At 40.7% G+C, this 26,818-nt stretch overlaps 1 protein-coding gene across 15 annotated transcripts in view; it reads right to left on the bottom strand.

Annotated features, from left to right (window-relative positions):
• The window catches only part of TENM1 (teneurin transmembrane protein 1), a 1,415,133-nt gene that overhangs the window by 90,775 nt on the left and 1,297,540 nt on the right, over positions 1–26,818 (bottom strand). For all 15 annotated transcript variants that reach the window (XM_075132522.1, XM_075132521.1, XM_048862940.2 and 12 more), the window contains 4 exons: positions 25,033–25,176; positions 16,855–17,104; positions 15,257–15,277; positions 8,192–8,424 (listed from right to left, as the gene is read on the bottom strand). In XM_075132522.1, coding sequence (XP_074988623.1) covers positions 8,192–8,424; positions 15,257–15,277; positions 16,855–17,104; positions 25,033–25,176 — 648 coding nt within the window. The remainder of the gene's footprint in view (positions 1–8,191; positions 8,425–15,256; positions 15,278–16,854; positions 17,105–25,032; positions 25,177–26,818) is intronic.

Below are 26,818 nucleotides of genomic sequence, written 5' to 3'. Positions count from 1 at the left end.
GAAGAACGTGTCCCCCCCAATAATCGGCAGTGAAGTCCGAAGCGCACTACACCAAATGAAGAAGGGAAAAGCTCCAGACAAAGATGGAATAACATCAGAAATTATTTCTGCAGGAGGTGAAAAACTTTGGAAGGCCCTCATTTTACGATTTAGTTGATATCTTGAAGAAGGAAAAATACCATCAAACTGGAAGGAGTCAAATACTATCTTGCTGCACAAGAAGGGCGAACAAGAAAATCTTAACTACCGCCGCATATGCCGCATCTACAAACTCTACAAAGGTGATAATGAACCAACTCTTGCAAAGTCTGGATGAACAACAGCCGAGAGAGCAGGCAGGGTTTTGAAGAAATTTCAGCACGATCGACCATATATTTACCCTTAGCCAGCTCCTAAAAAGAGAGAGGAAATACAAACTCCTGCTGTGCATTGCTTTCGTTGACTATGAAAAGGCCTTCGATAGCTTCGAGTTTAATGCAATATTAAAGGCGCTCGCAGAGCAGGGCATTAACACGCAGTACATCAGTTTGTTGAAGGAAGTGAATATTGGATGTACAACAGACATTACACTCCTTGAAACTCCCCTCTGCATCCCAATCGAGAAGGGTGTAAAGCAAGGAGATATGATTTCACTGAAACTATTCACCGCCTGCCTCGAAATGGTTATGAACAAGATCAATTGGAGGAGTGATGTCAACATAAACGGAGAATGATTATCCCATCTCAGATTTGCAGACGACATTGTACTAATTGCCGAAAGCACCAACCAACTGCAGAGCGTGCTATGAAGACTCGACAAGAAAAGCAGTCAGGTCAGCCTGAAAATGAACCACTGCAAAACGAAATACATGCGATCAGACGTCTTATGAAAAGCCCGAATAATGGTAATAGGAGAAGAAGTCGAAGAAGTGGAACAGTACATATATTTGGGCCAAGAAGTTAATATATGCCAAGACCTGAACAGAAAACTCTCGCAAAGGATTTGGGCAGGATGGTGTGCATTTAATTCCATCAAGGACGTCCTCAAAGGAAAAATCGACAAGACCACCTGTACAAATATCTTCAATTCAACAGTGCTGCCAGCCATGCTGTATGGCAGTGAAACGTGAGCACTGACGAAGCGAGAAGAACAGCAGCTGTCGGTAGCGGAAAGGGCAATGGAACGAGCTATGTTGGGAATTTCCCTTCTGGATTGTATCCTAAATGAAATGATCAGAGAACGCAGCGGTGTGAAAGATATTGTCGTGGAAAGCAGACATAACAAGATGCAATGGGCGGGCCACACAGCACGGCTCATGGACAATAGGTGGACCACAATCATTGCTGAGTGGTACCCACGAGAACAGAAAAGACCACCCGGTCAGCCTCCAAGAAGATGGGAAGATGACATTGTTAAACGTTTCGGACAAACATGGAGAAGAAAGGCAAGAGTGCGAGAAAAATGGCGGATGTGCTGTGATCGGCACAGTCTTAACGACAGCTGAAGACTGATCGATCCAGGTGATCCATTGTTTCTGGTTGAGTTGGTCCTTTGATAAGCCAATCGTCCAGGTAAGGGAAGATCATTATTTCCTGTTTCCGTAAATGTGCCACAACTACTGCTAGGGTTTTGGAGAAAATTCTTGGAGCAGTAGATAGGCTGAATGGTAGTACTCTGTACAGAGAGTGTTCGTGTCCTACTGTGAATCGCAGATATTTTCTGTGAGCGGGATGAATGGTGATATGTAAATAAGCATCTTGGAGGTCAAGGGCTGAAAATCAGGCCCCCTGTTGCAGCGCTGGAAGAATCATGCCCAGTGTGACCATTTTGAACTTTTGGGAGTGTACGAACTTGTTGAGCTTCCTGAGGTCTAAGATAGGTCTCCAGCCCCCATTCTTCTTCTGGGTCAAGAAATAACAGGAGTAAAATCCCTCCCCACTGTATTGAAAAGGCACTTGTTCCACGGCACCTAGTTGTAGAAGATGGTTGACTTCTTATCGTAACAAGTGCTCATGAGAAGGGTCCCTGAAGAGGGACAGGGAGAAGGGGTGGGTAGGTAGTCGGGAGGTGAAGGGGATGGTATATCCTGAACAGATAATTTCTAAAACCCATTGGTCTGATGTTACTGAGGCCCTGGTGTGATAGAATGGGTGAAGGCAATGACCAAAACATGGGAATGGATTGGGCATAGGCACTGCCTGGTGAAGGAGGTTGTTCAAACCCTCGACCAAATCTTTAAAATTGTGGTTTAGGAGGAGCCAATTGGGAAGTCGGCACTTGGGATTGAGGTGCTCTCTGACACTGTGAGCATTGCCATTGCCGTTGACTGTCATAAGGCCATTGTTGCTGTCGATTGTTTGAGTGGTCTCTGGTAAGGCTGGTACCTTCTTCTCTTTGCAGGTGGGATATAAATCCCCATGGTGCACAGGGTTGCCTGGAAGTCCTTCATTGAGTGGAGCACCTCGTCATTTTCTTCGAGAAAAGCTTTTCTCGGTCAAAGGGTAGATCTTCTACCTTTGTTTGCAGTTCTCTAGGGATGCCTGAGGCCTGCAGGCAGGATGCCCAGTGCATCACTATGGCCATGGCTGTGGTTCTGGCTGCCATGGCTGCGATGTCTAGAAATGCTTGGAGGGCTGTTTTAGCTATGAGTTGACCTTCACTGATGATGGCCTGAAATTGTGAAATTCCTCGTCAGGGAAATCCCTTGGCCCACGCTGCTTCCCACAGCCCCCATTGGCCTGGAACGGTGAACCATGGCCAGTGGGAGCTGCGATTGGCCGAACCTGTGGACGTTACAGGTAAACAAACTGGCCCGACCCGCCAGCAGATTTTCCTGACAGGCCGTGTGCCAAAAGTTGCCGATTTCTGCACTGGGAACATACTCAGGGCAATCGTCCCCTCACCCCCCTGCCGCCTCAAGCCACTGCAGCTATACTGTTTTTAGCACATTATCTCAAGCAGAGCTAACACAGATATGTATCTAGGTATGAAACGAGGTTCAAAGGAGGGAGGTGACAAAAGCCCACAGGTAAGCACAAGAAGGTGACTTTAACCAGAGGGCTAGATGTTGGGGATGACATGGAAAATTACAATAGGGTCATAGGAATAACAAGAGGGATGTTAGTGGAATAACATCTCAGCTCAGCATCTTAAGAGGTCTATACACAGATGCAAGGAGCATGGGCAACAAACAGAAAGAACTAGAAGTATGAGTACATCAACTAAATTATGACTTAATTAGTCACAGATACCTGGTGGAGTAAGTCTCATGACTGGAATATTGGTATAGCTTGTTTAGGAAGGACAGGCAGGATAAAAAAGGGAGGAGGTGTTGCATCGTACATCAAGAATATATACACTTGTTCTGATGTCCAGAAGGAGGTGAGAGCCAGACCAATTAAGGGTAAACATAAAAGGGTAAAAAACAAGGGTGACATCCTGGTATGGGTCTACTGGTATGGGTCAAATCACGAAGAGGGTGATGAGGCATTTCTAGAATAAACAACAGAAATACCCAAACACAAGACGGGATAGCAGCGGGGTCTTTAACCACCCAGACATCTGTTGGAAAAGTAATACAGCAAAACACAAAATTTCCTGTAAGTTCTTGGAATGTACTGGGAACAACTTTTTGTTAAAAAAGGGGAGGAAGTAACCAGGACTGCCATTTTAGACTTGATTCTGACCAACAGGGAGGAATTGGTAGCAAATCTGATGGCGGAGGGCAATTTGGGTGTAAAGGTTCATTTCATAATGCTAAAGACAGGAAGGAGTGAGAGCAGCAGGATAAGGACAAAGGACTTCAAAAAAGAAGACTTCAACAAACTCAGAGAACTGGTAGGTAAGGTCCGACGGGAAGAAAATCTAAGGGAAAAAGGAGTTAAGGAGACCTGGCAGTTTCACAAGGAGACAATATTAAAAGCACAACTGCAAACTATCCTGATGTGAAGGAACAACAGGAAGAAGAGTAAGAGGCCAATTTGTCTCTATCAGAAGCATTTAAGTGACCTGAAAATCAAAAAGGAATCCTACAAAAAGTGGAAACATGGACAAATTGCTATGGAGGAATACAAAAGAATAATATAAGCATGTGGGGCCAAATCAGACAGGCTAAGGCACAAAATAAGTTACTCGTGACATAAAAGGGACATAAAAGGCCACAAGAAGAGTTTATTTAAATATATTAGGAGCAAGAGAAAGATTAAAGATAGTGCAAGAAGATGGAAGAGCTAAAAGCTGACAACATCAAGAAGGCTGAGATGTTTAATACCTATTTTGCTCCAGCCCTCACTAAAAAGATTAATTGTGACCAGATATCCAATACAATTAATATTAACAACAACAGGGAAGGAACAAAATCTAACATAGGGAAAGAACAAGTTATTTAAATAGGTTACTTGTATTCAAGTCAGCAGGGCCTGATGAAGTTCACACTTAAGGTACTTAAGAAATTAGCTGAAGCAATTAGTGATTATCTTTAAAAATTCATGGAGGATGGATGAGGTCCCAGAAGACTGGAGAAGGGCAAACACAGTACCTATCTTTAAAAAGGGGAACGCAGATGCCAGGGAATTATAGACCAGTCAGCCTAACTTCAATACCTGGAAAGATACTGGAACAAACTATTAAACAATCATCTTGTAAACATCTAGAGGATAACGGGTAATAAGAAATAACTAGCATGGGTTAGTCAAAAACCCATCATGCCAAACCAACCTAATATCTTTCTTTGACAAGGTTACTAACCTAATGGATAGCGGAGAAGTAGTAAGTAAGTAGTACTATTATATTGAAATTTTGATGAACAAAGCTGAAAATGTTTCCTATTAGCTGTAAAATAAAAGTTGGGAAAACTAGATCAAACCAAAGAATTGATTGTAGTGACATGCCAAGGAGCATCACTCTGAAATTTCACTATTGGCATTCATCATTCTATTTTTTCCACAAATCGACATCTAAATGTAATCACCTTCAGATAATGATGCTGAGGAAAATGAAATAGAATAGTTGGTGATATTTCTTGATTTTACTAACACTTTTGACCCAGTCCCACAAGACATTCTCATAAGCAAACTAGAGAAATGCAGTCTAGATGAAATTACTATAAGGAGGCTGCACAACTGGTTGAAAGATGGTACTCAAAATGCAGCTATAAATGGTTTGCTGTCAGACTGGGAAGGCGTATCTAGTATCCCACAGGGGTCAGTCTTGGGTCCAGTATCAGTCAATATTTTCATTATTGACTTGGTTAGTGGAGTGGAGAGTTTGCTTATAAAATTTGAAGAGGACGCCGAGCTGGGAGGGCATGCAAGCACTCGGGAGGACAGGATCAAAATTCAAAATGACCTTGACAAATGAAAGAATTGGTCTGAATTCAACAAAATTAAATTCAACAAAGACAAGTGCAAAGTACGACACTTAAGAAGGAAAAATCAAATGCACAACTACAAAATGGGGAATAACTGGCTAGGTGGTAATACTGTTGAAAAGGATCTGCGGGTTATAGTGGATCACAAATTGAAAATAAGTCAACAGTGTGATGCAGATGCAAAAGAGGCTAATATTCTAGGGCAGTGGTTCCCAAACTAGGGGAGCCGCTTTTTTCAGGAAAAGCCCCTGGCGGGCCAGGCTGGTTTGTTTACCTGCTGCGTCCGCACGTTTGGCCAACCGCAGCTCCCAGTGGCCACGGTTCGCTGTTCTCGGCCAGTGGGGGCTGTGGGAAGTGGCGCAGGCTGAGGGACGTGCTGGCTGTCCTTCCCGCAGCCCCCATTGGTCTGGAGCAGCGAACCGTGGCCAGTAGGAGCCGCGATCGGCCGAACCTGTGGACGCGGCAGGTAAACAAACGGGCCCGGCCCACCAGGGGCTTTCCCTGAACAAGTGGCGCTCCTAGTTTGGGAACCACTGTTCTAGGGTATGTTAACAGGAGTGTTGTATGCAAGACGTGGGAGATAAATGTCCCACTCTATTTGGCATGGGTGAGGCCTCAGCTAGAGAACTGTGTGCAATTCTGGGCGCCACACACTAGGAAAAATGTGGACACACTGGAGAGAGTCTAGAGGAGCGCAACAAAAATGATAAAAGGTTTAAAAAATCTGACCTATGATGAAAAAAATGGGCATGTTTAGTCTTGAGAAAAGAAGACTGACAACAGTTCTGGTAACAGTCTTCAAATATGTTCAGGGCTGTTATGAAGAGGATTGTGATCAATTGTTCTCCATGTTCACTGAAGGTAGAACAAGAAGTAATGGGCTTGATCTGCAGCAAGGGAGGTTTAAATTAGATATTAGGGAAAACTTTCTAACAATAAGAGTAGTTAAGCTCTGGAATAGGCTTCCGAGGACAGTGGTGCAATTTCCATCATTCGAGGTTTTTAAGAACAGGTTGGACAAACACTTGTCAGGGGTGGTCTAGGTTTACTTGGTCCTGCTTCAGCATGGGGGGTCTGGCTTTGATGACTTCTTGAAGTCCCTTCCAGCGCTACATTTCTATGAGTCTACTCTCAAGCTGGAATTTACATTCTTGGAGAGATTATGGTAGCTGATGTTTTAATGAGTTTAATATAGCATTATTAATTATTTTTATTATATTATTATTATTATTAGACATGCATATTGCAGTAATGGCTGATGGTTGGGGCTCCATCATGCTAGGCACTGTACTTTTACATGGAAAATGACAGTCCATACCTCAAAGAATTTACAAACTGAAATACAAGACATAACAGGTAGTTGAGACAAAAAAAACAAGTTGGGTGGGGGAACCAAGGTTATAAAAATAATAGCATGCACCTAATACAGAGCCAATCAGGAACTGTAATCAGAATTCACTTGTCTTGCCATTATCAGGTTGCAGTTTACTCTATGCATTTTGTTCATTTCTTTTGCTGGCTGCTCCATGACTCATGAACAGCATTTTCAGTGTCAATCAGCAGCTTATAAATCAGGTGTTAACAACAACGAAATTCATCTTCCCTTATAACTTTAACCTTGTATTTAGAAAGCCAAATATATAACTGCCATGCGAGAAATTTCCAACAACATATTTCCTCTGTAAGTAAACACCACAGAACAGCAAATTGTATTCTAATTAGATATAATCAATCGTGGCCAGCAATAATACATTGACTGGTATGTTTCCTTCTATTTTTAGATTTGATTCAGGATATTAATTAGCTGCCTGAAGATTAACATTTATTTGTATGTACCTCACACTTACCTTCCATCATTGAAGACATGTCCAAGTCACTCTGGCTATAGCTACAATATGTTACTAAATAAGTCTTAAAACAGAGTTCATTGCTTGCCTTGGAAATAAATTTTAATTTTCTACTGATCTACAGCTTTCCCTTATCATCTCAGACAAAAAAACCAGACTTTTCCTTATTAGAGCTATTAATTAGAAGTTCGCAGGGTGCCAAGAGGAATGAACAAAGAGCAGCTCACTTAGGGCTCTGTCATGTGGGGAGCTGAGTACCCTTCATTCCAACTGACTTCAGTAGAAGTTGGAATAGAGTTGCAGGATCAAGCCCTTATGCTGTGTTTTACCGTAGTTTTAAGGCACATGCAAGTAGATTGGATTTTAGTGCTATTGATGGTTCAAGGCTTCATGCACATCCAGTCCCTGGCAATACAATATTTACTTTGGACAAAAAGCTACATCAAATTTATTATTTTACTCAGAACAAGTGAGACGTTGATAAGGTGTAGTTAATGAGATTGGGTAAATTAGTGATTTCCAAATAAGCACTAACTGTGATGGATATCAGTTTGAAGTACATTGATGCCTTGTGTCTTCCTTAATGCATATGCCTAAACTTCATTAACATTATTAGAATTTATTTGCGTGCATCAAGTGACAAATTGGCCCTTCCACCCACGATGTTTGCCTGAAAGTTTAAATTTAAATTATACTATTCTACTGTATGGCTGAATGATAGTTAAATAAAAACATCACCAAAATGAGGAAAGAGACTATTTCAGTTATGTCAAACACAACTAGAATTAAAATTTGTGAACCGATTATTTAGATTGATTGTGATACTGACAAAGGAAAAGTTAAGTGCCTTCAATCATGATGCATGGTGAGAGGATTATATGTTACTTTAAATCCAATTTCATATTGCCAACTTCATCTGAGTTTCACTGTAATTAAGAAAATAAAAAAAATAGATCATCACAATTAAGATAAACACTAAAAATATTGTTTCCCTACCTCTAGGACTGTTGAGTGAAGCTTCTGATGCCCTACCACCATCTCCACAGTGACTCTGATCAAATGGAAGGCACTGATCACCTGTCCCTGCCAGCACATCATAGTTCTTTGCCAAATCCTTTGTTTCGCCGAGAGATTTCACTTTGTAGACTTTCCTGGTGTTGGTATCTGACAAGTAAAGGGATTCTGACACTGGGTCCACAGCCAGGTAGTACTTGTGAGCTGGACTTGTGCTAAGACAAAGAAGAGCAAAGTCACAAAATTAATTTGTTCATCTTTCTCCCATCTTTCAGTGGCATAAGCTTTACTTTCATGTGTGTAGTACGTGTCATTACTTTCAGCATTCAAAAACAAATTTACAACTTGCATAAAGCAGTAGGGTGCACCATAGACTATTCCGGATGAGTACAAATATCCACTTCAGATTATTTTTAACCTTATTTAATCATTAAGAAAGACCATGATGTGAAATGTGGTGCATTAATTCATTCCTAGTACATTTTCAGGAGCAAGGCAGAAGGCCAAGTACCATTAATGCAACTAGGCATGATTTAATGCACCATAATTCATGCACTAGATTGCCTTATTTCAATTATGAAACATTATTTTAAAATATTTATATATGCTAATTAAGCGATGAGGCTCAAATTCTAATTGGTGAACTGGGCTGCATCTCATTAGCCAATCAGATTGTTTGTTTCTCTCTGACTGCTTTGTGATCCATGTCAGTTTGGGGAAGAGGATGCCAAGTAGCGCAGACAATGGGCCTAATCCTGCTAAGGTTGCAGGCATCCTACAAACACTGGTCCTGGTCAAAAGAAGCGATCAGTGTGGACAGGCTCTGAAGCCTAGGCAGAGGGTCACTGAAATCAAGGCGACTCAGTGCATGCATGATTAGGACCATCGTTAGCCAACATCTGTAGAAGTTCCAAGAACTACCGGAGACACATAATGGATTTATTACCATCAGAAACGGTTTCCTAATGTACTTCCGGGAAACAGACTGACTTATAACACAGCAATGCTCTCTTTGGAGGGAGAACGTAATTTCTGGCCATCAACTATACTAGAATCGTTACACAGTCACAGAGTTTAAGGCTGGAAGGGACCATCAGATCATAGTCTGATCTCCTGCACATCACAGGTCACAGAACCCCACCTGGTTACCTGTATTGAGACCAATATGCTGTATCAGACTAAAGCAGTAGTTTTCAACCTTTTTTCATTTGTGGACCCCTAAAAAATTTCAAATGGAGGTGTGGACCCCTTTGGAAACCTTAGACATAGTCTGCAGACCTCCAGAGATCTGCAGACCACAGGTTGAAAACCATTGGACTAAAATATTACAGCTCTCAGGAGACTAAACTATTGTGTTCCACAGGCATAGAACAGGAGGGAACGAGGTCCCCACAATGGCAGGGAATTGATTTGTTGACATATACCCAGATGATCTTAGCAAGCAATCCATGTCCCATACTGCAGAGGAAGGCAAAACTCGCCACAAGGTCATGACAATCTGACCTGGGGGAAAATTCCTTCCTGATCCTGAGGATGTACTAAGACCCACCAGTCAAGCAGCTGAGAAAGAGAATTCTCTCTACTGCTTCCAATGTTTCTGGAACATGCCTCAAGGCCAGTTTGTGATTTTCTGTTTCAATACACTGTATTTAAATTTATTAATAAATGCACTCTTTGTTAAAATATTCAACTGTCATGTAGTTTAAAGAAACAATGTGAAAAAAAACACACCCTTCTTTCAGAAAAAATGTTTTAGTACTATTGTCACAGTGAACACTTGAGATTAATGTAATGGATAAAGGTGAGAGAAAAGATGTGTTACTCTACTTTGTCAGTCTATTTGGTGTATTTGACAATGCTTTGTGTACAACCAGTTTCCTCTGTCTGTGTGGGTCTTTCACACAACGGGGAAGAGAAAAAAAACAATATAAAGAAAATGTAATTTAAAATCGCCATGTTTGGCAGGGATTCCAGGGCAAGTGTAGTACCCGAAAGTACTTTTAATGTCCCCCTGGACTTTTTTTTTGTATACTGATTAGATTTAAAGTTGAGGGAGTCACTTTAAATATGAAACCTTTGACTGACTGAGGGAGATAACTAGGTTTTATTGACCATTTATTAGATGGTCCTACATCACTGGGCAATGTTATAGACCAATGGAAAAGTACGTTATGAACTATATTGGTAATGGGTATGAACATATATATATTCTTTGCTCCATTTCTTCTAGTTTATTAGTCTATTTTGTGATCTATGTAACTTTGTACATTGCTGCAACTCCTCTGGTAGAGGATCAGTTAGAATATCTTATTTCCACTGGTGAAAGATTATAAAAAGCCCGTGACATAAATTTGATAGAGTCTGATCCTGCAAGGTCCTTAGAACCCTCAACTCCCACTGACATCCAAAGGAATCGAGTACTCAGCACCTCACAGGATCAGGACATAAACTCGGCTAGTATAACCCTGATCATAAGCTTTTATGAAAAGGAGAAGGCGGCCTGGAGAGAGAGATACTGACAGACTGAATAGAAGGATGTGAGATATGGAGAAAGGAAGGGGTGCTGAGAGAAGGGTTGAGGTGGGGGAAGAAGGATGAGTAAATGCTATTAATTGCTGAATTAAAGTTTGTCATTATTTTGAAGTTAATTAAAATTTTATAAGAAAGGCCATTTCTGGTATTTGCAGCTAAAGTTCAAAAGAGACTCGGTCTGACCAAACAAAAAATTTTCCATAAAATATCAGTATGGAAAAATTTGCTAGTAGAATTCAAGATGTTAAATATATGTACTCTATTCATCCTGTAAAAACCACGAAGTACTAGAGGTCATTATGTACTCTCCTTTTAGATATGTTTTCTGTTATCCATGTGATTAGGTTTAATACACTGGTTATTAGAAACCTCGATGTTATCTATGCTTAAAATCTTAAATGCTAAAATGTTTGAATTTACATATTACTACCAGAGATGGGGCAGAACCAAATACTTCTGATTATATGGGAAGTTTGGAATCATATCCAAACCTGGGACAATTTTTAATTAGCAATGTTAAAAACTGTACCAAGTAAATTAATAAAGCAAAATTAACAGTGATTCATTTCAGAACAAATTATTCCTTTCCCTTAGTTCTTTATCTTTGGCAACTGGTGAAGTGGAGGGAAAATAAACAGCTTTATTACCACATGTTAGATCCCAATTACAGAATGCTGAGAAAACAAACAGGACCATCCTGACCTCACAGAGTCAAAAAACTTTCACCCAAGAATATCAATCTTTTTTAACTCAAATGTTTTCAAGTGAAATAAACAAAATATTTCCAAAAATCGAAGTTACCCAAACCCATGGAATCACACTCCACGTACATGCCATGCACCCCACAGTGTTGTTCCACCTTTTAAAATAAACCCAATCTACATGTAATTTCCCATTGAGGAGAGGAAAGAAGAAAGAAGGAAAGGACGGCATGTGACAGATGCCAGTCACATTGTTTAATGGGCAGGTGCTCAGAGACTATGTACATAAGCACTGTATAAGAATCTGAAAAAATAGAATAGTCTCTATAAAGTGGTCATCAAAAGGAGGCAGCTGAGCACCCCCCAAAAAAAGTATCTCAAGGCCAGGACACAAAATCCATCACATGAATATACCCAGCCTCCAACTTACTAGTTTTACCCACACACCCCTCCCCTTCTGCCACCACTTAGATGAAATTGGAACCTGTCTGTATGACAAATTGCCTCTCTCCCCATGTGATATTGCTACAGAGGGGGCCCCCATGGTATAAATAAAATGGGGGAGTTTCTATAAGACAATTTTTGTGTGTAGCCCTAGAGTTTGGAATTCTCTCCCACATCAGGTCTCAAATCGCCCAAATCTTTTAACCTTCAAGGAACGATCTGAAGTTCATCTTTTTTAGCTACTTTTTGAGAGGGAGGACAGTGTTGAGGCTGGAATTCGGAAGCCCTTTCCCCCTTGCATACTTATGCTGTCAGCAGCCAAAATTCTGGTGCTTCTGCTTCCTGAGTTCAAGTTATAAGGAGACATGTACTAAACACAGCAGCTTGGGCATAGGTGGAGGGAGTGATGGCCTTGCCTCCCCTCTGCACCAGTCAGCATTCTGGGCTGGCATCAGGAGGAGAGCATGCTGCAACTGTTAAAGGGCTAGATCAGTATTTTTCAAACTGGGGTCTGCGAGGGTACTCCAGCGGGGTCCGCTGGCCCTGCTGATCAACTCCTCCCCCTCCATCCCAGTGCCTCCTGCATGCCGGGGAACAGCTGTGTCAATTTCTTGGGGGAGAGGGTGGAAAGAGGTGGGAAAGAGGAGGGGCAAGGGTGAAGCGGGAAGAGGTGTAGTGGGGGTGGGGCCGAGTGGGAGGTATAGGGGGTCGACAAAAAATATAAATCATAATGGGGTTGCTAAAATTTGAGAACCGTTGGGCTAGATTATTGCCTTTCCTTATGAGGGGAGGAGGGATGTGTGGGGAGGAAAGAATGAGCCTTGAAAGGGTGGGCCACAATCACACTTATGCAGGGAGGCTCTACAGCTGCAGTCCTTCTGTGAGGGAAGTACAGGGACAACTTTCCTACATACCTTGGATATACAAACCCACCTCAAAATGGGTGAGAAGGAGGCAGGGCCACAGTCCTGCTCTCCCTCTGCATGAATTTGAAGCATCCTGAGGCAGGGTGTAGCATGAGACCTTCCCCAGTGCTTTGGGGAATTCCAGGAGCTCACTCTGTGGTAGTCTGACTCCAAACTGCAGTTTACTCAGGCTGTCCCAAAGGGGATAGTTAGTGGTTGCTCCTGCTTGTGCTCTCTAGCAGTCTGGAAGCATTCTGCATTCCTGTGCCCTCCCTCGGAAGAAAGCCTAGTGTCCACCCACACCCGTTCCTAACGTAAATTGGCTGTGGCTTTTAAAGCCACAATAAAGCTGTGTACGGTAAGGACTGTAAACAGACTTTCCATAACCTCATTGCTTGTATTATCTCCAAGTGATGCCCTCCAGTTTACCACAAATCACTTCACTTAAGCTCGTCAGAATAATATAGCTTTGCAAATAGGCAATTAATACTTACAATTAATACCTGACAGCACTTCAGTGGGACGTGGGTATTGAGACCAATATGCTGTATCAGACTAAAGCAGTAGTTTTCAACCTTTTTTCATTTGTGGACCCCTAAAAAATTTCAAATGGAGGTGCGGACCCCTTTGGAAACCTTAGACATAGTCTGCAGACCTCCAGAGATCTGCAGACCACAGGTTGAAAACCATTGGACTAAAATGGTTTGACACGTGACTTAATTTAACTAAGATTTAAGCCTATCCAAAGAAGCTAGTGTATTTTGTTCTAATGCACTGGTATTTAGAAAAATCAGTTCAGAAAGAGAAACAAAAATTAAAACCCCGATTAATGCCATTTTGCTGACAATTGTCATTCCAGAGTGAACAAATTCAATTTTCCTCTTTTCAACTTCATAAAATTTGAAGGACTTTGACAGATTTAATACATAACAAATGGAAACAATCATTAAAACAAACTGTGGAGATGCATGCTATTAGCCAGGAATTGTCACTTTAATATCTTTCTATTAAGCTTTTGTTGTAAAATGCCTGAAAGATGATATCTTTGATAAGGACGGTAGCAAACAAACTATCATATTCAATAATACGATTGGGGCTAAAACCTAACAACAATGATTGTCATGTCAGCCCTTAAAACATACCATTTTAAAATACATTTTCTGGATTTGGTTCCGTCTACTACAGTACTTTCCTTACTATGCCATGCAATCATCAAAATGGGATGCATCAATCATGGTTTATTTACCTGCTTTTTAAAATAATATATCAGGAGGCTGAAGAGCTTGTTTATAGGGAAAGAATAAGCAACCTGATACTCAGCTGCTCTCTGTTCTTTCTAATCTTTCTTAGGTCATTTCTAAGGCCCTTAGAAATTGTCACAGTTCCCTTAGCCACACAGAGGAAGTAAGGGCCACACGTGCTTATTACTCCAATACTCAACCAAGACCCTACCTGTGGTGAGGAGGGCAAGGCCTACTTGTCAAGTATGCCTTGCTGCAAGCAAGTGGATGGCAGGAATGGGAAGAGCCCTTGTCTGCCCTTCCCTTCTCCCCCTCAACTACTTGCTGGCTGGTATAGAATACTGGGTGCAGTGGGACTGAGATGCTCCATGAGAAAGAGGGAAGTAACTTGCTTCCTCTGCAGAGCAAAGGAGAAGCAGGGGGAAGAGTGTGACTCACCAAGGGCAGGTCTACACTGCAGTAAGAGAGTGACTGCAGCATGTGTAGCCATACTGAGCTAGCTCACACAACAGCAGCAGTGAAGCCATGAGAGGATGGGAGGAGCGTGTACCTGGTGTAAAAGTTCAAGCTGCTAGCACGTGCTGCCATCCATGTTGCTGTGGCTTCCCTGCTATCTGAGCTAGCCAGATCAAAGCTAACTCGGGTATCTCTATATGTGCTGCAATCACACTGCTGATTGCAGTGTAGTCATACCCTCAGGGCTGCTCATGGAGCAATTCAGCTATGCACTGCCCCTTACTCAGGGAAGTGTCCACAGTTACAAGCTAGCCATAAGTTAATAAACTACAGACCTCTCTAGTCTTCCTCTAGAGACTTTTATTTATTTTTCCATTTCTAAAATGTACCCATTCCAATTTCCCTAGGCAAGCGTATCTATGATATAATACAAAATTAATATAACAAAAGTTAATAAAATAACCGAGTTACCTTTTACAATAACCTTAGTCACTCTTCAGTCAGAAAGCTTTACACTGTGCCTTGCTGATTAACCTCAGATTGTTTCAGTTTAGTGGGGGAGGTGATCCATGTCAAGTGAACAAACCTATGCTTCTCTAAAGCAAACAAAGCTGAATTTGATTTACATTCATATTTGTTAACCACACAATGTTTCTGTAAGCCTATATTTAAAAAAATCCTTTGTTTAGGAATATGCTTTGTTGCTTGTTCATGAATGACCCCTTAAATCAGTTGGATGCATGTATAACTGCACCATGATTTACTTACCTATGTCTTGTATCTCTGTTCCTAATATGACAAATCAATCCAGGAGCCATAAGAAAAGCAAAACAACAAACATCAGTATCAATGAACAAACTAAACCAACATAATAATAACCTTTTCCCTACCTCACATAGCCATACAAAAACAGTTAACTTTGTGTATCCCCTCAATGTAAATTGTAGACCATAAAGACATAAGCAGTTAAATTGTTCAACATCTCATCTCTATTCCACTCATTCTTCCCTCTCAAATTCAGTTGCTTCCTTTCCACCACCCACAGTACACATATCTCCAACCTCATCTTGAGCAATTAACGTGCAACCATACTCTAACCATGCTAGCTGGTTACATGACCACATGTTTTGTTGAGTAATATAGGTTTAGTGTGGCCTCTATACATTACATGGAACACAGTTCTGTGTGTTTCACTACTGGTATAAGTAAGGGCTTGATCCCAAAAAGTGCTGAGTGCTCCCACTGACCTCAACACAAGTTGAGGGCACCCAGCACCTTGTAGGATCAAGCCCTAAGTGAGGCAGGCTGCAGCGTGCCAATGGTGAGTGAGAGACATGCTTTATGGTAACGTTTAGGGACGAGAACAATTTTACAGTGTTACCTATAGCAGTGGTTCTCAAAGCCGATCCGCCGCTTGTTCAGGGAAAGCCCTGGCGCGCCAGACGGGTTTGTTTACTTGCCGCGTCCGCAGGTTCGGCTGATCGCGGCTCCCACTGGCTGTGGTTCACCGCTGCAGGCCAATGGGGGCTGCGGGAAGCGGCGCAGGCCAAGGAACGTGCTGGCTGCCCTTCCCACAGTCCCCATTGGCCTGGAGCGGTGAACCACAGCCAGTGGGAGCCGCAATCGGCCGAACCTGTGGACGCGGTAGGTAAACAAACTTGCCAGGGGCTTTCCCTGAACAAGCGGCGGATCGGCTTTGAGAACCAATGACCTATAGTGTGCCTTAGAGTGAAACTGGGTAAAGTGTCAATTATAGGGGGTTAGCTGTGGCAGGGTAGCTTTTTGGAGGCATAGCAACATCTGGTTTGACAGATACTAGTTTGGAATGCCCATGGCCTGTGCCTATCTCAAGTTCAGTCCAGCTCTACTTTGCTGTGCTTTCCAAAAGAGATGGGGAACAATTTGGGTACTTCTGAACTTGATCTGTCCATCTACAGTACATGCAGGCAAAGTGGCTATTGCTATCTCTGAGCTGATGTACATACTTGCTCCTCAACTCAAATATTCCATCAGGAGTTATTTTGATTTTAAGAAAAAATATTTTAAAATCTTACTCTATTTTGAAAATCTAAATAGGAAAAAATAGGGGAGGGAAGACTTAAGACTATTCAACTTGTAGCTTTCTTGATTAATTATGTGAAACACCCTAACATAGGCAACCCTCCCCTCTGCACCCCTGTAAGTGGCCACTTTAAGGTAACCCCAAGGTTTTCTGGGAAAATTTGATGCTTAGTGAGGAAGTCATGTTTCTAATAAACAGTCACATTTGGTCAATCCCATAGGTCCCTTAAAAACATTTCACCATATTTCTTATAGCCCACATTAAAAGATCTGACCACCAATCAATAAACTCCAAGATTTCCTACCTTAATTCTAAAATGCTAATGGAATTTCCTGAGGGAAAGATGCGTCTGACAAAATTGAAGTCTCCAATATACACACTGCCATCAGGACCAGAAGCCAAGGCAACTGGGGCAAAGAGTTTGCTGCTGAGGGCAAGGCCATTGCAGCTGGAGCAGGACACACTTCTCTGGTGTCCATTACCCATGGCGGTTGAGATGACTGGTGGCTGCTGGGAAATGAACATGTTTTCTCCATTTCCTTTGTGTACGATCCCTAAACATGAGAGAAGAAAAATGAAGGCAACAAAAAAGGGGATATTACCTATTACAAACTAAGTTGTGCTCAATCCTGTTCTGCTTTCACCATGCAGCAAACATATGTAGGGCTTCCATTTTTGTTTTCATTCATTCTACCTTCTGTTCCACATGGAAGGATCATTACCTGCAAAAGCTTGTTAAAATTAGTTTTAAGATTCTCAGAAAATATTTCTGAGCCACACACAATCTGGATATACTCTTACCATGCCAACATTTTTAAGTGTGGGTGCCTAAAGTTGTGTGTCTAAATCTGTATTTTGTCATCTGAATAAATGGCCTGGTTTTCAGAGATGCCACCATTGACTTCAATTGGAGCTTCAGGTGCTCAGCTTTTCTGAAAATCAGGCCACTTATATTTACTTAAATAACTTATTTTACTCTACTTATTTCTGTTTAAATAACTAAAAGATGCCTATCCAAGGCTGTAGGCAACCTAATACATCACTGACAACACAATTAAATCTAAGCATTATTAAAATGATAGCACACCCTTAACCTTCTCCAAAAAGCCAGTCAAAGAGGTGTCTTGTGTAGCATACCTAGAAAAATCACTAAAAATTCAAAGTATTTTAGATTAGGGGGGGCAGGGGGGGTTAGATAGAAGTTTCAGAGTCCTGAAGCCCTTGCAGAGAACACCCTGTTAGCTACCCCACGTTTTTTTAAAGGAGGGGGATCCAGCTCAAGCACCCTTGTGACTGCGTCTGTAGTAGTATGGCACAGGGAGAAAGGTGGTCCCTCAGACGGGCTGGTCCCGGACCATTAGGGCTTCACAGGTCATAATCAATACCTTGCATTCCACCTGGAGACCAATAGGCAGCCAGGGCAGATTCCAGAACACTGGAGTTACATGTTTCCACGGAGCACTTAGTTGTCAAATTTTATACACAGAGTCTGAAAATGTTGGTATAAGGTCTTAAGAACCTTTGACCCACCAAAACTGAAATAAAATGATCTGGCAGAAAAAAAAGGCAGCAGCTAAAATATTCTGCACCTTATCTTTGAATTTGACAATACAGGAGAAAAGCACATAACACATTCAGTAAAGCATGGCCAGATCTTTCAACCAGTATATTAAAAGGTTCTAAGAACCTTCCCCGATTCTAAACATCTCCACTCTCTGAGATATTTTAAAAACTGGGATCATGATGAGAAGTCAGGATTGGTTAACACTCTAACAAATCAACTATTAATTGAAGTACTATCTGATTTCTTAGGGATTACTATGTAAATATTCATTTTATTCATACATTTTTATTGGGTAGCAGATGAATTTCTTAAACACTTTGAATATTTAATTAAGGGAAATTAATAGCAGGACTGCTCTGTGTTTTTCAGAAAGGGCATCAAACTGCAGTATACAATCACCTTTCAAATTTAAATAAGAGATGCTTGATAATAATGTATAAAAATGTTGGTGACTGCAGCACAACTGTGTTAAAAGTGGAAGAGTAATTCCAGTGAGTGAACTTCTTACCAGTGAGAATGTAATATGCCCTGCCATAAAGAGGAAAACAGCTTTCTAAGATGTCAGTATTTCAGCACTGCACTTCAGGATATATCATTCAAAAATCTTTCCGATTATTAGGTTGGTAATACCAGATCCAGTACTAACATCATTTTCTCAGGTAGACATCATTTTTTTATAACAATATAGCAATACAGCTAACAATTACCCTCAAAATGACATGTTATTACTAGACATAGCAATTTTCAAACTGAAGATAGGTATTCTTTTGATACAGCAATTCCAAAATTCCCTGTTTCTATTAGAAAGCCCAGTAGGCCATCAAATAAGAAGAGTGATTAAAGGAAATAAAACACAAATGAATGTAGTTTCTGACTACATTGGCACAACTGATGGCTTGCCTTCCAATGTGGCATTGCAGTATCAGTATATGATATTGCCCTTTCTGGGTAAAGCTGAAACAAAAAAATGTACATAAACACTTTGTGTTGTAAAAAGAAAAGGAGTACTTGTGGCACCTTAGAGACTAACCAATTTATTTGAGCATAGTCTCACGAGAGCTTATACTCAAATAAATTGGTTAGTCTCTAAGGTGCCACAAGTACTCCTTTTCTTTTTGTGAATACAGACTAACACGGCTGTTACTCTGGAACTTTGTGTTGTGCTATTTTCAGCTTTTGAAAATATAGATCATGTTGAAGACTTCTTTAATTGTTGTTGTTCCAAGAATAGGTTTCACCTGCCTATGCATGACACCACACCATTCAACCTTGCTCCAGCTATTAACACCAATTTCTCATCAAATTTTAGTTCAAGAATGCATTATTCTTCCGATAGATCTCTTCTACCTCACTCCATAGCCCACCTGAATCTGCTTGCTATGTAAAATGATCCAAGAATCACAACAATGGGCCTGATTCTGAATTGAAGAATACCAGTTTAACACCCATGCAACTCCATTTACTTCAGTGGAGTTACTCCTTATTTATACAGTGCAATTTAGATCAGAATCAAAGGCAATGAGTATTATGCATGCATGAAGCCAAAAGGGTGCTAAGCATTCAGGAATTTTGGGGTATATCTCCTCTGCAATTAGAGGTGTGACATACACAAACCTAACTAGCACAAGTACCAACGTCTCTAAAGCAATGGCAGTATGAACGTCAGTGTGCGCTCTGAAGCTCATGCTGCCATGGTTTCACGGCTCTCGGCACTCATGCTGGTTAGATTAAAGCCAGCGCGATTATTCTACACATGCTGCAATCAGACTTCCAATTGCAGCGTCGACATACCTTTAGACATAAACAGGGGAAACCTGCTTGTGCTGGATGGCGGATAAGGGATACATTTGGCTACTCTAGATTGTCCTTAAAGTACGATGGTGGTCCAAATCTAGTGCTCACAGTTCCCCTTGTTTAGAAGTTGTTTTGTGGCTTGCAAATAAGTTTGAAGTGAAAATTCCCCTTGGAAGCCAGTGGGTGGTGCTTTATGCCGATATCAAAGCAGAATCCATTTTTCAAACTTATTTATGAACAACAAGGGTCGGAATACATCTCTGTCCTTGGAGTTTAGGGTTGGTATATAAAAGGAGCTTGGATATATGCAAGTATAATCAATGGAAATTTATGTCTCCTCCCTCCCACCAGTAAAAATCACCGAGCTCACAGGAAATGCTGGCCTGTGTTTGAGGCTAAAAATGTAAAGACAATTTTTTATATGTTTCAGACAAACAATATATAATTAGGGCTCGGGAGAGTTTGTTTTGCTTTTATTCAATTTAAGCATGTACATAACTTTAGACACACGAGTAGTCTTTCTGGCTTCAATCAGTGCTTTGCTAGACCAGAGCCAGAGTTACTGTATCTGTAACTTCAAAGTATAAAGTCCCTTTAAAAGGGACAAAAACTCATTCAACACATTCTCCCATCTGAAGAAAAATCCACTTCAAAGGATACACTGAAAATATTGGTTATTGGGGTATTCATTTGCATTTGTGAGTTGTCTGGGTATTTCAAAAGGACTTTATGCCTTCAGGAGCTAGCATGTACATGTGTATTTGTTAACTGATTATGACAAGTAGTCTGAAGATTCTGCATGTTGGAAAAAATGGCAAAAAACTTTGATGAAAAACATTTCAGAATAGAATCATCAGGAATCCAGAATGATCAAATCTTGTTTTCTGAATCAGAAAAAGAAAACTAGGGGACAATAAACATGGCCTCAGTGTAACTGAGAGGAAAATATGATCAGTTATCTATGTTAATACAACACACTTATTGGCTCAAAAAGAGTATGTGTTTAAAAAGTCAGGGTTTCCAGGGGAGAATGTGGGGAGACAACTGGGAGTGATGGACAGGCTTTTCACTTCAAGGATGCCACAATCAATCATGAAATATCTTTACAGAAAGAAAAGAGGCCTTTACTTCCTAGAATAGTAAGATGCCTTGTATGTCTTATGGTTTGCCTAAAGCAATGTTTGTATCAATAAGATTTAGAGCTGGGAACAGATTCATGAAATGTATTTCTGCATAAAGGTATATATTTTCACTGTTTTTCTGTTATGGAATTTAAACTTGTGCTTGTAAATATCCATATTCTGAATCTCACTAAGTAACACATATGGGGGATTCACTGCATCATGGGGTATGCATCATAGTGTTAGCTTGAGGTACACCTTGAGTTTTGTCCCTCACCCAACTCCTGTCCACACACACAAATCTTTAACTTGAGTTAAGTGGCACTTTAAGTTCAAGCTAGCTAGCCCTTCAGGAGTGGGGTTGGAAGTGGTTTGAACCTCCAGTGCTGCTGATGCTAGAGCTGGTAAAGTAGTGGGGATGCAGCAGCTCCCGTTAAAGCAACTCATCAACTGCTCATCCAATCATGCTGTGTAACTTGAGAGTTGTTTCACAACATGGTCGCTTTGGGAAAATATACTCTGCAATAAAAGACCAGCGGCTGGCCTGTGTCAGCTGAGTCACGCTTATGGGGCTTAGTCTGCAGGGCTATAAAGTAGCAGTGTCGATATTCGGGCTCAGGCTGGAGCCTGGGCTCTGGGACCACGACAGTGGAAGGTCTTAGAGCCTGGGCTTCATCCCAAGCCTGAACAGCTACACTGCTATTTTTAGCCCCACAGCCTAAGCCCCATGAGCCGGAGTCAGCTGACCTGGGCTCTGAAACTTGATGACGTGGGTTTTTTATCACAGTATAGACCTACCCTTTCATTCAAGCTAGGCCCTTGAGTTAGGCTAGCTTGAGTGGATTAACTCAAATACAGTAACTCAAGCTAACTGTTGCAGCTCTTAAGACCCCGTAGAAGGGTTCTAATGGCAGAAAGTCTGCTGGGGGAGAAGGCTGTAGTGGCAGGACTGCAAATTCCTCTCCATCAGTGGGCCTACCCAGGGCCACGAAAGCCCAAAAGGTGTGTGGCACTAGCTGAAAAGAAGGGATGGCTAGAATGGCTAGTGTATGCCTCATCAGATTGCCTCAGCAAACTCCATTCAACAACAAAAAGCCCCACTATTGCTAATAGGTTCAGGTCATATTAAATTCATGCTATTTTTCTGTCAGTGATAAGCAAAAAAAAAAAAGTTAGGCAATTTTTTTAGTTATTTCTGCCACTTGCAATCATGACAAAAACATCAAACTGAAGAATCAACAACTCAGACTTCTAATATGCATACAATATTATTCAGTCAACAGCAGCTCTAATCAACTGAAATATATGTGTATAGCTGATCAAATCAAGTGTTTTTAATGTTAAGGTGAAATGAAAGTTACATAAGGACTATTTGCAGTAAAGTACCATAACTTTTTACATTTTAATTGTGTTCCCAATGCTATTCCTGTAGTTTGGATTAACTGGATTGTGACAGCATTTCAAAAAGAGAAAGTAAATTCCATACCCGTGAAAGGTTCACACTTACATCCCTGCAGAGTGAATGCTTTATTTTAATTAAATACAAAAAGATCTCAATAAATTAATTCCTGAGAAGGCTACTCCACACTTATGCCTTTCATTTCTCTCACACTGACATGGAGCATAAGCTTGAATTTTACAGTGACTGTTTTAGGTTTGAATCACAACCTTACCCTTGTTTAAAATCTGTGTTTTGCATGGCTGAAACCAAAGACCTTTTCTTGACCTTTTGGCTGAGATCAAGTGATATATTATTTATTTTGGAGCTTTTTGCTAATGAACTTAAATATCTAGTTTGTCATCTATTTGTGGGACTATATTTTACTTTGGTAGGCATATGAATTCTACGATTTAATAATTAATTCCCCATATTTGACTAGTATGACCCTAAAGCAGTTTCTCTGACAGTTCACATGCAGGAGCTTTATGGGAATGATCAAGATCAACTGCACTGAAGTCTTTCCTGTGATTTCAGTAGGCTTTGGATCAGACCTTATGCCCTGATTCAGGTATGTACTTAAGCCTATGCCCTAACTTTACACATATAAGTAGGCCCATTGACTTCACTGGCACTAGTTGTGCTTAAAGTTAAACATGTGCTTACATACATTCCTGGATCAGTGCCTTTGTAAAGAAAGGACAAAGGTGAGAACAATTGCCTCTAGTTTAAGTCTCGATCTTGCCGAGCTCTGTGCAGATGTGTAAGGTGGGAGGGAAGGCAGAAGAAGCTTCCCATCCCCACTTAAAATCTAGGTACAAGGGTTAGTCACTCAGAATTCTTGCAGTCACAAAGCACAAGGATTGCTTGAGGTTAGTGCTAACAGGCAGAAGAGGTTAGCACAGGCTGCATCCTTTCAAAGGACGTAAAAGGCTTGTTGGGACTACGCAGCCCAGCATTTGCAGAAACTGTGGCTCATGAACAGTATCTGTGGGAGCGACCAATGGACAGTTCATCCTTATGTGCCCTGTGCTCTAGGAAGTGGCTGAAAAGCCACAATTTAACCTCAAATGTTTACTACTCATAATTGTGTATTGTATAAAGTCTCATAAATATTTTAGTGTCTGTGTGATGAATTAGAAGGGGCGGCATTACAGTAAATGCTAAGGTCAGACATTCATATAAACTGGAGCTATAAAAGAAAGCATTCCCAAGAACTCAGTTTTGAAACTAAACTTTTTAAGTGGCAAACTGGCACTAGGATGTGGACTATGGGGCTCACAGCTGGGGGGCTGGACTGACTGAGGTCAGATTTCTCTTTGTGTTAAATGTCAACACCTGGCATTTAAAAAAAGTCAATCTATACAAACCAGTAAGGTGGGTATGAAAGAACCACTACTTAAAATGTCAAACTATTTCAAATCAAAACCTTGATAATTTACAAACTAAACCTGACCTTTTTCATTTGGAATATTTACACTACAGTTGTACATTTGACATCAGAATTTATGAAATCCTGACAGCTTTACATCTGTGCATAAATCTGGGTTACAGTTATTTGCAGTTGGAAACAGATTTTAGTGGACAGATTCTTAGCTGGAAAATTGGCAGAGCTCTACTGAAGCTAGTGCTAAGCTGATTTGCACCAGCTGAGACAGTGATCCTAGGTTTTTCTCTCCCAAGGAATGTAACATGTCCATTTATTTGCAAATTCATATTCATTCTCAATACTGTAACTCACTGTAACTGTATTAATTTGATAATTTAAATCCACTAAGAATAGTTCCTAATTATAGCTGATTGGGTGGAAACCATAAAATAATAGGTATTAGAAAACAGATTAAAGTCTCACTGTCTGAGGGCATAAATCAGGAGGGCAAAATAAATGAGGAGATTCTTTGCTTTTGTGTGTGTGTGTGTGTGCTTGTGAAAGGTGCTAGACTGCTGATCGGGAGAGTAAAGTATTTTATTAATCCACAGCTTGGATACCGAGTGAGCAGCAGTTCAAGCTTGCACACTGTCCTGGCCAGATGAGTCTATACCGAATGGAAGCACCACTTCCAGAAGACCAGTTTTTAGCTCAATTTCTATGCATATTTGATCCTTAGTTCCACTGGTGAGACTGCCAATAATTATGCTAATTAAAGCCAGCTATAGCGGTGAGTTTGTGGCATAGATACTTGTCCACTGAGAAGACAACACACCATCAATTCTTTTCACACAGACCAGCAAACAGGAGCAACATTCAATCCCTACTATCTTAGATTGGATTGAAAACAACAACCTAGAGGTATAAAGTTCTATATCCTATATTAGTATTCTCTTATCCAGCCTAATGAAAAAAATACATTTACATGATTTTTATTTATGCCTGATAGCTAAGACACACACAAAAATATTTTCAGCGGGTGGATAAATGTGCAGTTCCCAAAAAAGAAAGTTGCACACTCCAAGAATAAAACATTAATGAAATGTTTAATGAAAAGTTAAACATCTAAATTCTTCATCACCATCTTGAAAATATATTCCTGTCCAACATATCTGATTGATAACTGAAGGACTTACCACTCTGTGGATTCAATATGTGGTGTTTGTTTATGGACCAACCCCCCAGATTCGAAGCATCCATCTCAAAAGCCTGCAGGATAGCTGTCCTTTTCTCCCACAGAATAAAATCATGGCAAGTTTCGTATTCATATCCTACTGACACTGCAAACAAATGATGAGATGTTAGACTGTTTTTCTTTCATGTATTATCTATTTTTTCCATACCAGTTTTTATATCTACCTGTCAGTAATGAGGTTCCTATGCTGGCTCCTGCATTTGATTTTGATTTTTATTGTTTGAGGCTACAAAAAAGTCTGAGAGATTATCAATTCCTTTGATAGTCATGGTTACCTTAGTTTCAAAGTACAGTTTCTTCTAAGTCTATCCCTATAGTATCAATTATGTACTGGCTTTTGCATGTGTGTATCTTTTTTTCCCCAGTGAAATTTGTCCAACTTGCTCAATAGCATCTCCCTTAACTAAATGAACTATTGCTAAATTAAAAGAGTCCTGTTTTGTTCAAGGAGGGAGGGTGGAGATTGAATTCCACTTGACTCATCTTTTTCCTTTGATACATGTAAGAATGTTGGCAGTGATTTGTCACCAATTACCCCCTCTTTCTAGAACTCCAGTGAACCTTAGGTGCTCCACTTCAAACCTGAGGTCTTGTGTCATAATTGTAGCAAGTGATATGTTGGCTTGTTTGTAAGGAAAATGTTTTATCGGAACATAACAGACTTTTCCCACTACTCTCTGGAGCTTCTCATCAGTTTATCAAAAAGAAGCCTCTGCTTTTGCTACTAAACTTTCTGACTCCTGAATTCATATTCCCTTGCCTCCTGTTAATGTCGCTGCATGTTCAAAGCTTTACAGGCATCAGCTCATTACGCTATGGACCCAGCAGCTGCCTTGTCCATCCTTTGCAATTTAAAGAGGCCCCAGCAGCTAAAACAACACTGCTGTTATACTACTGCTCATTCTGAATCTACAGATTTGGCCACAGCACTGATTATTTCTCCCAAAACTGCCTCTGCCATTCTGTTACTGGGATTATTCATCAAGTGTCAATATCAGAACAAGTGCTTTTCTAGGTGTTAATGTAAGAAGGAAGAGAAAAGAGAAGATTTTAGTATGAAGCAACTTTGCTGACAATTTATCACCTAAATTATAGGGTCTTTTCTTCAGTCATACACTTCACAAGTTCAGCCCAGGTCAGGCATACATACTGTCCACAATGCTAAGGAATAGTCCAGAGTTGCAGACACCCTCTGGGGCAGATTCTCAACTGGTGTAAACTGCTATAGTTCCATTGAACTCAGTGGGAGTTTAACTCACTTTAATGGAGCTATGGCAGTTTATACCAGCTGAAGATCTGCTCCTGGATGTCTATAATGGAGCACATGCTAGGATCATGGGTGACAATGTAATACTTCTACTATTCTCTGCCCACATCTGAAATTCTGGATTGCCAAACGTTCCTAAAGCTCATTATCCGCTCAGTCACAACTTCATTGTCTTCTTCTCTTTGGCCCTTCTGGCTAGTAGCATTTGGATACCCCCTTTTATACGCTAACTTTATATATCTAAGAATGAGCCACATGCTTAAACTCTGTTTTATTTCCATTGTTAAAAAATCTTTTAGAACCAGTTTTTCCAGAGAGAGGAGTACTATTATATATTTTTTCTAACCCTTCGATTTTAAGAAGAAACTCTGTTGTTATAATTTCTGCTGCAGATGTAAGATCAGGAACTTTCTTCAATGTGCAAGACTTGGAGAGTAGGGAAATGCCACCAAATATTTCT

Source organism: Caretta caretta, chromosome 9, assembly GCF_965140235.1.
Source record: "Caretta caretta isolate rCarCar2 chromosome 9, rCarCar1.hap1, whole genome shotgun sequence".
In the NCBI taxonomy this organism is placed as follows: Eukaryota; Metazoa; Chordata; order Testudines; family Cheloniidae; genus Caretta; species Caretta caretta.
Note: the sequence above shows the minus strand (reverse complement) of the source record. Positions and strands in the feature narration are given on the sequence as shown.